Source organism: Ranitomeya imitator, chromosome 3 (genome assembly GCF_032444005.1).
Source record: "Ranitomeya imitator isolate aRanImi1 chromosome 3, aRanImi1.pri, whole genome shotgun sequence".
Taxonomy (NCBI): Eukaryota; Metazoa; Chordata; class Amphibia; order Anura; family Dendrobatidae; genus Ranitomeya; species Ranitomeya imitator.
This window is the reverse complement of record NC_091284.1, coordinates 676326929-676342759: the sequence shown is the minus strand read 5'-3', so window position 1 is coordinate 676342759 and position 15831 is coordinate 676326929. Positions and strand designations below refer to the sequence as shown.

The window sequence follows — 15831 nt, the reverse complement described above, 5'->3', positions numbered from 1 at the left end:
TTTTTCAGCATGTGGTTCGTTTGCATGGCATTCCGGAGAATATTGTGTCCGATAGAGGTTCCCAGTTTGTCTCTAGGTTTTGGCGGGCCTTTTGTGCTAGGCTGTGCATTGATTTGTCTTTTTCTTCCGCATTTCATCCTCAGACAAATGGCCAAACCGAGCGAACTAATCAGACCTTGGAAACTTATTTCAGATGCTTTGTGTCTGCTGATCAGGATGATTGGGTGGCTTTCTTGCCATTGGCCGAGTTTGCCCTTAATAATCGGGCTAGTTCTGCTACCTTGGTTTCGCCTTTTTTTTGTAATTTTGGTTTTCATCCTCGTTTTTCTTCAGGGCAGGTTGAGCCTTCTGATTGTCCTGGTGTGGATTCTGTGGTTGACAGGCTGCAGCAAATTTGGGCTCATGTGGTGGACAATTTGGTGTTGTCTCAGGAGGAGGCTTAGCGTTTTGCTAACCGTCGTCGGTGTGTTGGTTCCCGGCTTCAGGTTGGGGATTTGGTCTTGTTGTCTTCCCGTCATGTTCCTATGAAGGTTTCTTCCCCTAAGTTCAAGCCTCGGTTTATTGGTCCTTATAGGATTTCTGAGATTATCAATCCAGTGTCTTTTCGTTTGGCCCTTCCAGCCTCTTTTTCCATCCATAATGTTTTCCATAGATCTTTGTTGCGGAAGTATGTGGTGCCCGTTATTCCCTCTGTTGATCCTCCGGCCCCGGTGTTGATTGATGGGGAGTTGGAGTATGTGGTTGAGAAGATTTTGGATTCTCGTTTTTCGAGGCGGAAGCTTCAGTATCTGGTCAAATGGAAGGGCTATGGCCAGGAGGATAATTCTTGGGTTGTTGCCTCCGATGTTCATGCTGACGATTTGGTTCGTGCCTTTAATTTGGCTCGTCCTGATCGGACTGGGGGTTCTGGTGAGGGTTCAGTGACCCCTCCTCAAGGGGGGGGGGTACTGTTGTGAATTCTGCTCTTGGGCTCCCTCCGGTGGTTATGAGTGGTAGTGCTGCTGTCTTTGGATCGCAGCATTTATCAGGTGTGTCCACTTTTTGCAATTTGGACTGGGCTATTTAGTCTTGCTTTATCCTTTAGTCAGTGCCAGTTGTCCATTGTTTTTGGAGGATTCACATCCATACCTGGTCTCTCCTGTTTGCTGTTCTTTTCAACAAAGATAAATTCTGGCTTTGTTTTTGCTGTCCACAGGATGTGGACCTTATAGTTCAGTGCATTTTCATGTTTTGTCTTGTCCACCTTTGTCTGTGAAGGATTTTTGCAGCCAAGCTGTGTCTCTGGAGATGCAGATTTACCCTCCATGTCTTTAGTCAGATGTGGAGATTTGTATTTTCTGTGGTGGATATTTTCTAGTGTTTTAATACTGACCGCATAGTACTCTGTCCTATTTTTTCTTTTTAGCTAGAATTGCCTCCTTTGCTAAATCCAGATTTCAGTCTGCGTATGTCATTTCCCTCTCCTCTCACAGTCAATATTCGTGGGGGGCTGTCTATCCTTTGGGGATTTTCTCTGAGGCAAGATAGTTTTCCCGTTTCTATCTTTAGGGGAAGTTAGCTCTTAGGCTGTGTCGAGGTGTCTAGGGAGTGTTAGGTACATCCCACGGCTACTTCTAGTTGCTGTGCTAAGTTCAGGGTTTGCAGTCAGTACAGGTACCACCTCCTCCAGAGTACGTCTCATGCTGCTCCTAGGCCACCAGATCATAACAATACCCAGGAGGCACGGTGGCAACTTGTTGGGGCCGGGACGTCTCTAGGGTCCCTATAAAAAGCCTCAGGCCACCAGTCATACCGGTTTGTCCTATCCGTCAGGGGGAGAGAGAGAGAGGAAGAGACTTAACACCTACGATAGTTGTGATGACCTCACCGGGAAGCTCAGCAGGAAGGTACTACAACACTCAGGCGCTAGAGGAAGGCTATTGAATTCCAACTGGGTAAGGGGACTCTGGATTTGCCTTCTGACCGGCCGGACTCTGCCTACCCTGTGGTCCCTACCCTGGACTGTGGATGCTGAGGCCTTCAGTAAAGGTAAAGAGACTGCAACCTTGTGTCCTCATTATTCACTGCGCCTTACATCATCCACCATCCACCATCTACACTCTGGGAAGCTCTGGGGACATATTTCACCTGTGGGAAGGTATACCATCTGGCTGCCATAACATCACCCCAGCGGACCCCTAAGCAGCGTCGGTCACCCTGACCGAATACCACAGGTTGTGTCACGAACATTATCCCTTTAAAGACCTTTTCCCATTTACAACGGACGTTCTCCTAGGGCCACGGACCGGGTCAGCCACCGTGACATCCCCACTGAGAACAGAAGAAGGGGCCGGATCCGAGTACCCCATTGCGCTAACGTGGGGGCGGTCCAACTCTATGACTAAGGACAATTATGCCAGAAATGCGTAAGAATCACTCTGTATTTTTTAAATCATGGATATCTCTGTTTTTAATGGATGAAATAAACAGATGTTTTATTCTAGTACCGATCCTTTTTCCTGTTTTTGCTCATTGCACACTGCTGGTTGGCAGCATGGATAGAGGTATTTACTACTGATGCAGGGAAAAGGCACGGTGAGGCTGTAAGGGGGTTACCTTCTCTGCTCTGTGCCTGTAACCACTTAGCTGTGCAGCAGGTTTCCCTGGGGGCAGACTTAGAGACCGGGACAGGAAGGAAGCCGGGCTAAGGGAGAAAAAGGGCGTGCGTTCCAGGGCTAGAGCAGCGTGTACTGGAGAGAGAGAAGCATGTGCAGCAGAGAGAACAGTGGGCACAGCGGGGAGAGCAGCGGATACAGTGGCCAGAACAGCATGCAGCTGCGCTCTGGGGAAGAGAGAGAGCTCCCGGTTGGAGGAATGATACAGGGAGATTATCCACAAAGACTGCATCTTGTGAGTACATGAAAACGGACTCTGCTGTGACTGGAGAGGTGCGCCCTGATGCTCGTGCAGAGACAGTGACCCGTGCAGAGACAGTGGCCCGTGCAGAGACAGTGGCCCCTAGTACCCACGGTATTAGTGCAGAGCCCCTGATTCCTGTTGAGAGACCCAATAATAGACTGAGCATCGTTCTCCCGGGATACTCTGCACTGTTAAAGCAAAAGACTCAGAGCACAGGGGACCCAGTTTGCCTAGCATCCCCTCTGCCCACCACAGTAACCCCTTAAACCCCAGGTTGTGGGTTCCTAGAGACTACACAGCCCACGGATAACAGAGGGACGACAAGTGCCGCTGTTTCTTGGTGCCTATGTTGGAGAAGACGACCTTACAAGCAAGTCCTCATCAGATTGATAAGTGTTTTCCCCAGAAATTCCGTTTACTACTGTTATACTGTTTGACTGTCTGGGAACTTATACTGCTTCCCATATATTTGCACAGTTATTTTATCAGTTTATATTGTATTTATATATTCTACTGTTTTCTCCCTGCGAGCAGAATATAGCTCCTGATAATAAACCCTCTCAACAGTTTGTCTATCTGTTCCGTGGTGACATACTCTACCCTGCACTATATTACAAGGCTTTTCATGTTCTTGCACATTTTTCCTACAGCTTTGCTCTACTGCCCTCCCCTGTAATCCCAGTAAATGCCAGCAGTGAGATCAGTGAGGAAAGTAAGGCTGTCTGTCATTACATGTCTCACAGTTGCCCAAATATAAGCAGAAGGCGTTTACGCCTCCAAATATTAATCTGTACCAATGCCCCTTTGATCTTAGCAACAAAAAAAGCAGCATTTTATTCAGCTTTGCATCCACTATTCAATTATACTGTATGTTCTGTATGGCATTGCAAAACCTGTGAAAGTTTCTCTTTAAAGAGACATTGTCCCTGGTTCAACTCTATTCACAAAGCACTTTTGATATAAAAATTGAGGAGAAAGAAGTGAAGAACTATTTCTGTGTTTTCCCCTGGGAGTCCAGCTGTTTGCTGCATTAGCTCCCACACAGTAGGTCCCAAACTGTATAATGGCCCACACATTAGCTCCAATGCTGTATAATGGTTTCCACACTTTATGAGAACCCCTACAGATGTCCCTACAATGTATGAAAGCCCTACAGATTATTCCCCACACTGTATGATTACCCCGAATGTAGGCCTCAAACTGTATAATGGCCACCACATTGGCCACAAACTGTATAATGGCCCCCCACATTAGTTCCAAACTGTATAATGATCCCCATATTAGCCCCCAAACTGTGTAATAGCCACCACATTAGCCCCCAAACTGTAAAATTGACACCGCATTAGCCTCCAGACTGTATAATGGCCCCCTCATTAGCCCGCCAAACTGTATAATGGCCCTTGTATTAGCTCCCAAACTGTATAAAGGCCACTGCATTAGTCCTCAAACTGTATAATGGCCCCCATGTAAGCTTTCAAACTGTATAATTGCCCCTGCATAAAGGCGCCCACAGTAGTCCCTATAATGTATGAGGCCCAGCCTCTGATTTAGGGTCCCCATTGTTTATGATGCCCCAACAAGTTTTAATTAAAATAAAAATATCATATACAGTACTCAGTACTCACCTAATCCAGGATCCTGGCGAGTCCACCAGCAAGGCCTGAGCTGACCAGTAGCGCTGACAGATGCACAGAACATCAGAGTCCGGACGTGGCACGATGACGTCACTGCGCCGGGACTCTGATGTCCTGTGCATTCATCAGCGCCGTGGCCGTTCTGTAGATCACAGTCTTAAAGCAACCTGTGGTCTACAGAATGGAGGATGGTGGTGTAGGCAGACCGCATTTCCTTGCTCCACTGCAGGGCTTAACTGTATCGGCGAGCTGCATACACCTACACAGTTAGGGGGAGCACATCTCCGGGTGGGCCCTTATGTGCGCGGTGCTCTGTGCAACCACCCACTCTATGTCTTGGAAGCTATGCTACTGCTGTGACAGCATGGTGGTTCAGTGGTTAGCACTGCAGTGCTGGGGTCCTGGGTTCAAATTCCACCAAAGACAATATGTACAAGAAGTTATTATGTTCTCCCCGTGTTTGTGTGGGTTTCCTCTGGGCACTCCGGTTTCCTCCCACACTCCAAAGACATAATGATAGGGAATTTAGATTGTGAGCCCTAGTGGGGACAAAGATGATAATGTCTGTAAAGTGTTGTGGAATTAATGGCGCTATATAAGCAAGAAAAATGAATACTTAAGTCCAGCAATAATAATAATCTTTATTTTTATATAGCGCTAATATATTCTGCAGCACTTTACAGTTTGCACACATTATCATCGCTGTCCCCGATGGGGCTCACAATCTAAATTCCCTCTCAGTATGTCTTTTAAATGTGGGAGGAAACCCACGCAAACATGGGGAGAACATACAAACTCCTCGCAGATGTTGTCTTTGGTGGGATATGAACCCCAGGACTCCAGCGCTGCAAGGCTGCAGTGCAACCCACTGAGCCACCGTGCTGCCCTGCAAGAAATGGAACTTATAGTCGCTATGAATAGGTGAAGATTTGCCCTATAATTTGAATTAATACATTTGTTGGACTGAGGGTCGCCCTGTTCTCTCCCAGTTAATTTCGAGTAAATTCCTCCAAATGACCTTAAATGGCTAAAGCACAGTCTTTCTGCATAGAAAGTCAGTGGAATGAAGTATTTGCTTAGTAGGTTTTACTGTTCTTTAGGTCTCAAACAGAGGAAAGTCTTTACGTACCCTGGGTTCTGCATACCTAAATCTTATGTGGCCACATGAAATGGCAAATGGAAAATGGCTGCTGTACCCAATGAAGATACAATTAAAGGAGAAGAAGCAGTCAGGGCGTAGTATGGAGTGTAGCCCGATAAGTGCGGTCAACCCACTCAGACTGGTAAGTACCTCCTCTATGTAATCATGCTCCATACAGAGACGACCCCACATTGTCCACCTTAACCTCTTTTCTTGTTCTCTAGGATACAGTGCGGTCAGATTCCAGTTCATTGGTACCGATTGCCAGTCAGCGCTCTGCCAGTCGATGGTCGCTAACGTATCCGACTAAGAAGAAGGATGTTGTCTTGGTAATAGCATGATACATTCAAGCATGTAAATCAGAGAAATACAGGGTTTATTCTAAAGGATGGTCTGCTTTTGGACAGTCCCATCCTAACCGCTAGAGTGCGCCATGTAAAATAAAAAAAATGCACATATATATATTTATACACACACACATATACCTTCTGTGCTACGCCACTCCTCTAATGGTGTCGCTATTTCTCTGGTGGTAATTTGACATCGTTATGTCACGTAATCATGCAGCCAATCAGAGGTGACTGATCGAGTATTCTTTCAGAGCTGTTGTCCGCTCTGATGGAATAGTGAAAGATGTCATGTGACCGTCAGGAGACACAGCACTGACATCAGAGGAGTGCCGCCAATATGGCAGGTGAGTATATGTTTTTTATTAATTCTATCTTGGGTGCTTTATCAATGAGGATTGGGTTGTCCAGAAGTGGCTAACCGTTTTAGGCTATGTGCACACGCTATGGTGCGGATCTGCAGCAGTTTTCCATGAGTTTACAGTACCATGTAAACCTATGGAAAACAAAACCACAGTGCACATGCTGCGGAAAAAAACGCGCGGAAACGCAGCGGTTTATAGTCCTCAGCATGTCAATTCTTTGTGCAGATTCCACAGCGGTTTACACCTGCACCACAATAGAAATCCGCAGCTGGAATCCGCTCAAAAACCGCGGTAAATCCGCCGTAATTCCGCATTAAATCCGCAGTGCGGTTTACCTGCGGATTTACCAAAATTAGTGCAGAAAAATCCACACACCATTCCACAGCTTGTGTACATAACTTAACGTTTTAAAAGTATGTCCTACAAAAGACTTTTATGTAGCCAGGTTCCCCATAGTGTTTTGTGTGTGCCTCTTCCTGATTACCCAAATTCTGGCCATAGCTGACTTAACACTGGGTATCTATTCTCCTTCTCATGTTTCAATGAGGTGACTTACGCTGGGTTCACATTACATTGTGGCATCCGTTAGACGGACTACGTTACACCGTGGCATAAGCCTGCAGCTGTGTAACGTAGTCCGTTTAACGCCGCCATTATCCCCTATGTCGGACGCATCGCTAGTGCACGCCCACAATGGGTGTGCGCTAGGGATGTGCCGTCATTGAGTGACGGGCCCTGAGACGCGGGCTGCAGCGTTTCTGGATCCGTCACTGCTAGCGCAGATAGAGCTAGCAGATGCTCTATCTGCGCTAGCGCTCTGCATATACCGGCACTTGCGTTGACAGCAGCCCGTTAGCGTATGTTGAACGGGCTGCTGTTTAATGCAGTGTGAACTCGGCCTTACAGAGATAGATTCACCAGCCCAGTCAGTGTTTCTGCACCTGCATATTCTCAAGTGAAAACTCCACTGAATGGTAGTGCACAAATACTTTCTTCAGGAACATCAGGGGGCGCCAATCAAAGCAAGCTAAAATAAAAATGAAAACTATGTAAGCAGTAATTAATTGCAAACTTTTATTTGCTGGACCTTTTAAAGTGTCACAGCCATTGGACTTTGCACCTTGAGCAGAAACATTTTTAAGATACTGCACAACAGCTGCAGGCTTATGCCACATGGCCTATCTTAACCCCTTCATGACCCAGCCTATTTTGACCTTAATGACCTGGCCGTTTTTTGCAATTCTGACCAGTGTCCCTTTATGAGGTAATAACTCAGGAACGCTTCAATGGATCCTAGCGGTTCTGAGATTGTTTTTTCGAGACATATTGGGCTTCATGTTAGTGGTAAATTTAGGTCAATAAATTCTGTGTTTATTTGTGATAAAAACGGAAATTTGGCGAAAATTTTGAAAATTTCGCAATTTTCACATTTTGAATTTTTATTTTGTTAAACCAGAGAGTTATGTGACACAAAATAGTTAATAAATAACATTTCCCACATGTATACTTTACATCAGCACAATTTTGGAAACAAATTTTTTTTTTGCTAGGAAGTTATAAGGGTTAAAATTTGACCAGCGATTTCTCATTTTTACAACGAAATTTACAAAACCATTTTTTTTAGGGACCACCTCACATTTGAAGTCAGTTTGAGGGATCTATATGGCTGAAAATACCCAAAAGTGACACCATTCTAAAAACTGCACCCCTCAAGGTGCACAAAACCACATTCCAGAAGTTTATTAACCCTTCAGGTGCTTCACAGCAGCAGAAGCAACATGGAAGGAAAAAATGAACATTTAACTTTTTAGTCACAAAAATGATCTTTTAGCAACAATTTTTTTATTTTTCCAATGGTGAAAGGAGAAACTGAACCACGAAAGTTGTTGTCCAATTTGTGCTGAGTATGCTGATACCTCATATGTGGGGGTAAACCACTGTTTGGGCGCACAGCAGGGCTTGGAAGGTAAGGAGCGCCATTTGACTTTTTGAATGAAAAATTGGCTGCATTCTTTAGCGGACACCATGTCACATTTGGAGAGCCCCCGTGTGCCTAAAAATTGGAGCTCCCCCACAAGTGACCCCATTTTGGAAACTAGACGCCCCAAGGAACTTATCTAGATGCATAGTGAGCCCTTTAAACCCCCAGTTGCTTCACAAATTGATCCGTAAAAATGAAAAAGTACTTTTTTTCACAAAAAAATTCTTTTAGCCTCAATTTTTTCATTTTCACATGGGCAACAGGATAAAATGGATCGTAAAATTTGTTGGGCAATTTCTCCTGAGTACACCGATACCTCACGTGGGGTTAAACCACTGTTTGGGCACATGGTAAGGCTCGGAAGGGAAGGAGCGCCATTTGACTTTTTGAATGAAAAATTATCTCCATCGTTAGCGGACACCATGTCGCGTTTGGAGAGACCCTGTGTGCCTAAACATTGGAGCTCCCCCACAAGTGACCCCATTTTGGAAACTGGACCCCCCAAGGAACTTATCTAGATGCCTAGTGAGCACTTTAAACCCTCAGGTGCTTCACAAATTGATCCGTAAAAATAAAAAAGTACTTTTTTTTCACAAAAAATTTATTTTCGCCTCAATTTTTTCATTTTTACATGGGCAATATGATAAAATGGATCCTAAAATTTGTTGAGCAATTTCTCTCGAGTACGCCGATACCTCATATGTGGGGGTAAACCACTGTTTGGGCACACGGCAGGGCTCGGAAGGGAAGGCGCGCCTTTTGACTTTTTGAATGGAAAATTAGCTCCAATTGTTAGCGGACACCATGTCGCGTTTGGAGAGCCACTGTGTGCCTAAACATTGGAGATCCCCCACAAATGACCCCATTTTGGAAACTAGACCCCCAAAGGAACTAATCTAGATGTGTGGTGAGCACTTTGAACCCTCAAGTGCTTCACAGAAGTTTATAACGCAGAACCATGAAAATAAAAAAAAATTTCTTCTCTCAAAAATGATTTTTTAGCCCGCAATTTTTTATTTTCCCAAGGGTAACAGGAGAAATTTGACCCCAATATTTGTTGTCCAGTTTCTCCTGAGTACAGTGATACCCCATATGTGGGGGTAAACTACTGTTTGGGCACATGCCGGGGCTCGGAAGTGAAGTAGTGACGTTTTGAAATGCAGACTTTGGTGGAATGCTCTACGGGCATCACGTTGCGTTTGCAGAGCCCCTGATGTGGCTAAACAGCAGAAACCCCCCACAAGTGACCCCATTTTGGAAACTAGACCCCGAAATGAACTTATCTAGATATGTGGTGAGCACTTTCAACCCCCAAGTGCTTCACAGAAGTTTATAACGCAGAGCCGTGAAAATAATAAATACGTTTTCTTTTCTCAAAAATAATTTTTTAGCCCAGAATTTTTTATTTTCCCAAGGGTTACAGGAGAAATTGGACCACAAAAGTTGTTGTCCAGTTTCTCCTGAGTACGCTGATACCCCATGTGTGGGGGTAAACCACTGTTTGGGCACACGTCGGGGCTCAGAAGGGAAGTAGTGACTTTTGAAATGCAGACTTTGATGGAATGATCTGCGGGCGTCACGTTGCGTTTGCAGAGCCCCTGGTGTGCCTAAACAGTAGAAACCCCCCACAAGTGACCCCATTTTGGAAACTAGACCCACAAAGGAACTTATCTAGATATGTGGTGAGCACTTTCAACCCCCAAGTGCTTCACAGAAGTTTATAACGCAGAGCCGTGAAAATAATAAATACGTTTTCTTTCCTCAAAAATAATTTTTTAGCCCAGAATTTTTTATTTTCCCAAGGGTTACAGGAGAAATTGGACCCTAAAAGTTGTTGTCCAGTTTCTCCTGAGTACGCTGATACCCCATGTGTGGGGGTAAACCACTGTTTGGGCACACGTCGGGGATCAGAAGGGAAGTAGTGACTTTTGAAATGCAGACTTTGATGGAATGGTCTGCGGACGTCACGTTGCATTTGCAGAGCCCCTGGTGTGCCTAAACAGTAGAAACCCCCCACAAGTGACCCCATTTTGTAAACTAGACCCCCCAAGGAACTTATCTAGATATGTGGTGAGCACTTTGAACCCCCAAGTGCTTCACAGACGTTTACAACGCAGAGCCGTGAAAATAAAAAATCATTTTTCTTTCCTCAAAAATTATGTTTTAGCAAGCAATTTTTTATTTTCTCAAGGGTAACAGGAGAAATTGGACCCCAGTAATTGTTGCGCAGTTTATCCTGAGTATGCTGGTACCCCATATGTGGGGGTAAACCACAGTTTGGGCACACGTCAGGGCTCGGAAGTGAGGGAGCACCATTTGACTTTTTGAATACAAGATTGGCTGGAATCAATGGTGGCGCCATGTTGCGTTTGGAGACCCCCTGATGTGCCTAAACAGTGGAAACCCCTCAATTCTAACTCCAACACATGCCTAACCCTTATCTCAACTGTAGCCGTAACCCTAATCACAACCCTAACCCCAACATACCTCTAACCACAACCCTAACCCCAACACACCCCTAACCCTAACCACAACCCTAATTCCAACCCAACCCTAACCCTAAGGCTATGTGCCAACGTTGCGGATTCGTATGAGATTTTTCAGCACCATTTTTGAAAAATCCGCGGGTAAAAGGCACTGCGTTTTACCTGCGGACTTACCGCGGATTGCCAGTGTTTTTTGTGCGGATTTCACCTGCGGATTCCTATTGAGGAACAGGTGTAAAATGCTGCGGAATCCGCACAAAGAATTGACATGCTGTGGAAAATACAACGCTGCGTTTCCGCGTGGTATTTTCCGCACCATGGGCACAGCGGATTTGGTTTTCCATATGTTTACATGGTACTGTAAACCTGATGGAACACTGCTGCGGATCCGCAGCCAAATCCGCACCGTGTGCACATAGCCTAATTCTAAAGGTATGTGCACACGCTGCGGAAAACGCTGCGGATCCGCAGCAGTTTCCCATGAGTTTACAGTTCAATGTAAACCTATGGGAAACAAAAATCGCTGTACACATGCTGCAGAAAAACTGCACGGAAACGCAGAGGTTTACATTCCGCAGCATGTCACTTCTTTCTGCGGATTCCACAGCGGTTTTACAACTGCTCCAATAGAAAATCGCAGTTGTAAAACCGCAGTGAAATGCGCAGAAAAACCGCGGTAAATCCACGATAAATCCACAGCGGTTTAGCACTGCGGATTTATCAAATCCGCTGCGGAAAAATCCGCAGAGGACCAGAATACGTGTGCACAAACCGAAACCCTAACCCTACCCCTAACCCTAACCCTACCCCTAACCCTACCCCTAACCCTAGCCCTAACCCTACCCCTAACCCTAACCCTAGTTCTTACCCCAACCTTAGTGGGAAAAAAAAATATTTATTTTATTAATGTCCCTACCTATGGGGGTGACAAAGGGGGGGGGGTTATTTACTGTTTTTTTATTTTGATCACTGTGATAGGTTTTATCACAGTGATCAAAATTCACTTTGGAACGAATCTGCCGGCCGGCAGATTCGGCGGGCGCACTGCGCATGCGCCCGCCATTTTGGAAGATGGCGGCGCCCAGGAAAGAAGACGGAGGGACCCCGGGAGGCTAGGTAAGTATAAGGGGGGGGAGATCAGGGCACGGGGGGGGCGTCGGAGCACGGGGGGGGGTGGATCGGAGCATGGGGGGTGGATCGGAACACGGGGGGTGGATTGGAGCACGGGGTGGGGGATCGCTGTGCGGGGGGGTGGATCGGAGCGCGGGGGATCGGAGTGCGGGGGGGTGGGATTGGAGCACGGGGGATGGGATTGGAGCATGGGGGGAGTGGACAGGAGGACGGGGGAGCGGAGCACAGGACGGAGGGGAGCGGACCACCGATCGGAGGGCTGGGGGGGAGATCGGTGGGGTGGGGGCACATAAGTGTTTCCAGCCATGGCCGATGATATTGCAGCATCGGCCATGGCTGGATTTTAATATTTCACCAGTTTTTTAGGTGAAATATTACAAATCGATCTGATTGGCAGTTTCACTTTCAACAGCCAATCAGAGCGATCGTAGCCATGGGGGGGGGTGAAGCCACCCCCCCCTGGGCTAAAGTACCACTCCCCCTGTCCCTGCAGATCGGGTGAAATGGGAGTTAACCCTTTCACCCGATCTGCAGGGACGCGATCTTTCTGTGACACAGCATATGCGTCACAGGTCGGATTGGCACCGACTTTCATGACGCATACGCTGTGTCACAGGTCGGGAAGGGGTTAAAAAGAGAACAAAGGGCACTGTGGGTGTATATGAAGAACATCACTATTTCTGGCTATTATATGACTTTTATTTTGCATTTTTCACCAGTATTTCCCTCTGTATCCTCTATCTCTATGTTTCAATTGTCTCTGAGCTAGTGGGTGTAGATTAGCTGCTATGATGTCTCCCATACACAGAACACAGAGATATTAACTCCCATTCTTCTTACTTTGTTACACATAGAGAGAAGCATGGAGGCAGGCTCGGACTGGCCCACAGGGTAACAGGGGAATCCCCCGGTGAGCACCTGTGTAGATCTGGGCCCCCAACCCCACTGTATGGGCACTACTTGGCATAATTCACTTGATTCACTCTGTACAGAAAAAAAGCAGCTTCTCATCATTCATTAACCACGCTACCCAGTTTATTATATAGAGATATAGGTACATTTGTGAACGAATGTAGTATAATATTTGCATGCAGGTAAAAAGTGGGCCCTTCAAGGTCAATGTTACTGGTGGGCCCTTGTCACCCCAGTCCGACACTGCATGGAGGTCAATATACAGCAGACCTGAGCAGCGTAATTGTGAATCCAGCTCTAGGATGAGATAAATTACTTTCTGGAGAAGTTGCAGCACAGGTCTGCTTTTCTGTGTCAATGCCTCTTTCTCCTCCTCCCTGTCTCCTCTCTATAGAGTATAACAGGAGCTGTAATCTGATACATCACTGTACTGACTGATTTGAGCTGTTGGTGAATTCAGGAGGCATAGAGGAGGCAAAGAAGAGTCTCAAAAGTAAAGAGATTCCTGTTTCCCTTATAAGATATATTAAAAAGTTTCTTATATTTGCTTGCGCTATTGATTTAGGTAAAGTTTGTTGACAGGACAGTGACTATTTAATAGTTATAGTTTAGTGCTACATCAATTTAGGTATATTTTTATTTTTCAATTTTTTAAAATGACCAGTAATATCACATACAGGGGACAAATACCACCGCACCATGACCAGACACCATATTACTATCATATAGTGACCAAATTATAGCACATACAAGGAACAAATACCACTACACCATGACCAGACCACATATTACCACCACATAGTGACCATTTAATAGCACATACAAAAAACAAATACCTCCACACCAAGGCCGGACAACATATTACCACCACAAAGTGACTGAATACTACAATACTGATCGGTAATAAAAAAAACATAATACTAATATCACCATAAGTGCCATTATACACAGGAGATCTGTACTTAGTATGCAGTGTCTGTGTACAGGTAATACAGTGATCACCGGTGACATTATACACAGGAGCTCTGTATATAGTGTATAATGTAAAGGTAATACAGTGATCACTGGTCACATTGTACACAGGACTGCTGTGTATATATAGTATACAGTGCATAGTGTCAGTGTACAGGTAACACACTGACTCACCAGTGACGTCTCTAGGTGAAGTCCTTCATCTTTGCTTTTAATCTTCATCCAGCACAGACTGCCGTCACTTCTTCCAGCCAGGGCTCGTCTCTGCAGGAAACAACACAGTTATCTAGAGCACCGCTTGCAGAACACATTGCTTATTTTTTTTCCCAAATTCTAAACTACACCAGATGAAGAAAAAAAGGCGATAGTGTCGCTCTGCACAGTAACAGGACCGTCCCTCATTTAAAACAGTATCCTCAAAAATAAAATAAATACATCACTGCAGTAATAATATCCCATTATTAGCCCCTATGATATTAATGTCCCCCATCCTGTCCCCATGTGTCTCATTCATGGCTCTGGCCATATGTTCTCCTATCCTGCCCCCATGTGATGTCCCTTCCTGCCCCATATGATCTCCCCATCCTGCCCCATCTGTCCCATGATCCTGCCCCATCTGTCCCATGATCCTGCCCCATCTGTCTCCATCGCATCCATCCTACCCCATGGTCCTACACCATCTGTCTACATCATGCTCCATAATCCTGCCCCATCTGTCCCATGATCCTGCCCACAATGTCCACAATGAGTGATGAATGATTCTGCTGAAATCTACAACAATGGCCAGGATTGTTAGAGTGCTGGTGCACAGCCTACTCAAAAAATGGAGGTGTGTGTTCTTTTGCAGTAGTGTCAGTACATTGTGCATACAACTAGTCCACTTATACATTTAGAACAATTACCGCCATAGCACAGCATACAAGACTGAATGTCTGACGTGCTCTTTTTTTTTAAGGACTGTGATCGAGGAACTGCACACTGTGTAGTATTTCAGTGTCCACTGTACAGTTTTGACCAGCAAGTGGTGCTCAATGTTCATGGCCGGCTTTGGAATAGCAGCTTTTTAGAGGTGACTATATCTATTATTATATTTTTACTTTTATCATTACAGATTTCAGCCTTTATTTTACACTTTACACATTTTCTTGTTTTATCTATAGGACTATCCATCTGGTAGTAACATAGAAGTCGTAATCAGGGCGAACATTACCGTCAAATCCACTATTAAGAACCTGGTGCTAAGAGATGCTACAACACAGGTACCATATCTTCAATAATGCCTAGATTCTATTCTGTAAAGGGTATAGTATGGCTAGATTTGCAGAAATTAATTTGATTATTTTGTATTTTTTTTATCACCAATATTGTACATGTAGACAAGGATTAATAGAGGTTGTCCACTACTTTAACATTGATATGCCATCAATGTCTGATCAATGGGGGCACTCCTGCCTATCATCTGTTCTTGGTGTAGGACGGTACTGCCCAGTTACACACAGGGCCAGTTTTAGACAAAGTGGGGCCCTGGACAAAAGTTTAAAGTGGGTCCCCAAATGCTCACATATTGCACCATCACATAAAAGCATTTCTGTTTTTACATGCGCTGAACGAGTGTGATCGACAATATTGAAGTTGTTCAACGCTTGTTTCCTGGCCTCTTTATACCAGCTGAGAAAGAATGATGGGTACAGATAGTCCTCGATACAGTATAATGCAGGTCCCATATAGTATATTAGCACAAAAATGTCCACAATACTGATAGAACTGGCACTTCAACAATCATATAATCACCATTCTGAGGACCATCATCAACAGAAACATGAAGAGATCTAGAGTATGTAAAATATTCAATTTTTATTAATAATGAATTAAATGACATAAAAAACAATGGGAGATTAAAAAAAAACAGAAAATGTCTCACACCGAGAGAACGCCAACAAATCAATTTACATAATTAATCATAA

General features: G+C 45.0%; 1 protein-coding gene across 3 annotated transcripts in view; it reads left to right on the top strand.

Annotated features, from left to right (window-relative positions):
• ITGA7 (integrin subunit alpha 7) overlaps positions 1-15831 on the top strand; it is a 312111-nt gene that overhangs the window by 278774 nt on the left and 17506 nt on the right. For all 3 annotated transcript variants that reach the window (XM_069758371.1, XM_069758370.1, XM_069758369.1), the window contains 4 exons: positions 5633-5815; positions 5898-6002; positions 14823-14936; positions 15028-15126. In XM_069758371.1, the coding sequence (XP_069614472.1) occupies positions 5633-5815; positions 5898-6002; positions 14823-14936; positions 15028-15126 (501 nt within the window). The remainder of the gene's footprint in view (positions 1-5632; positions 5816-5897; positions 6003-14822; positions 14937-15027; positions 15127-15831) is intronic.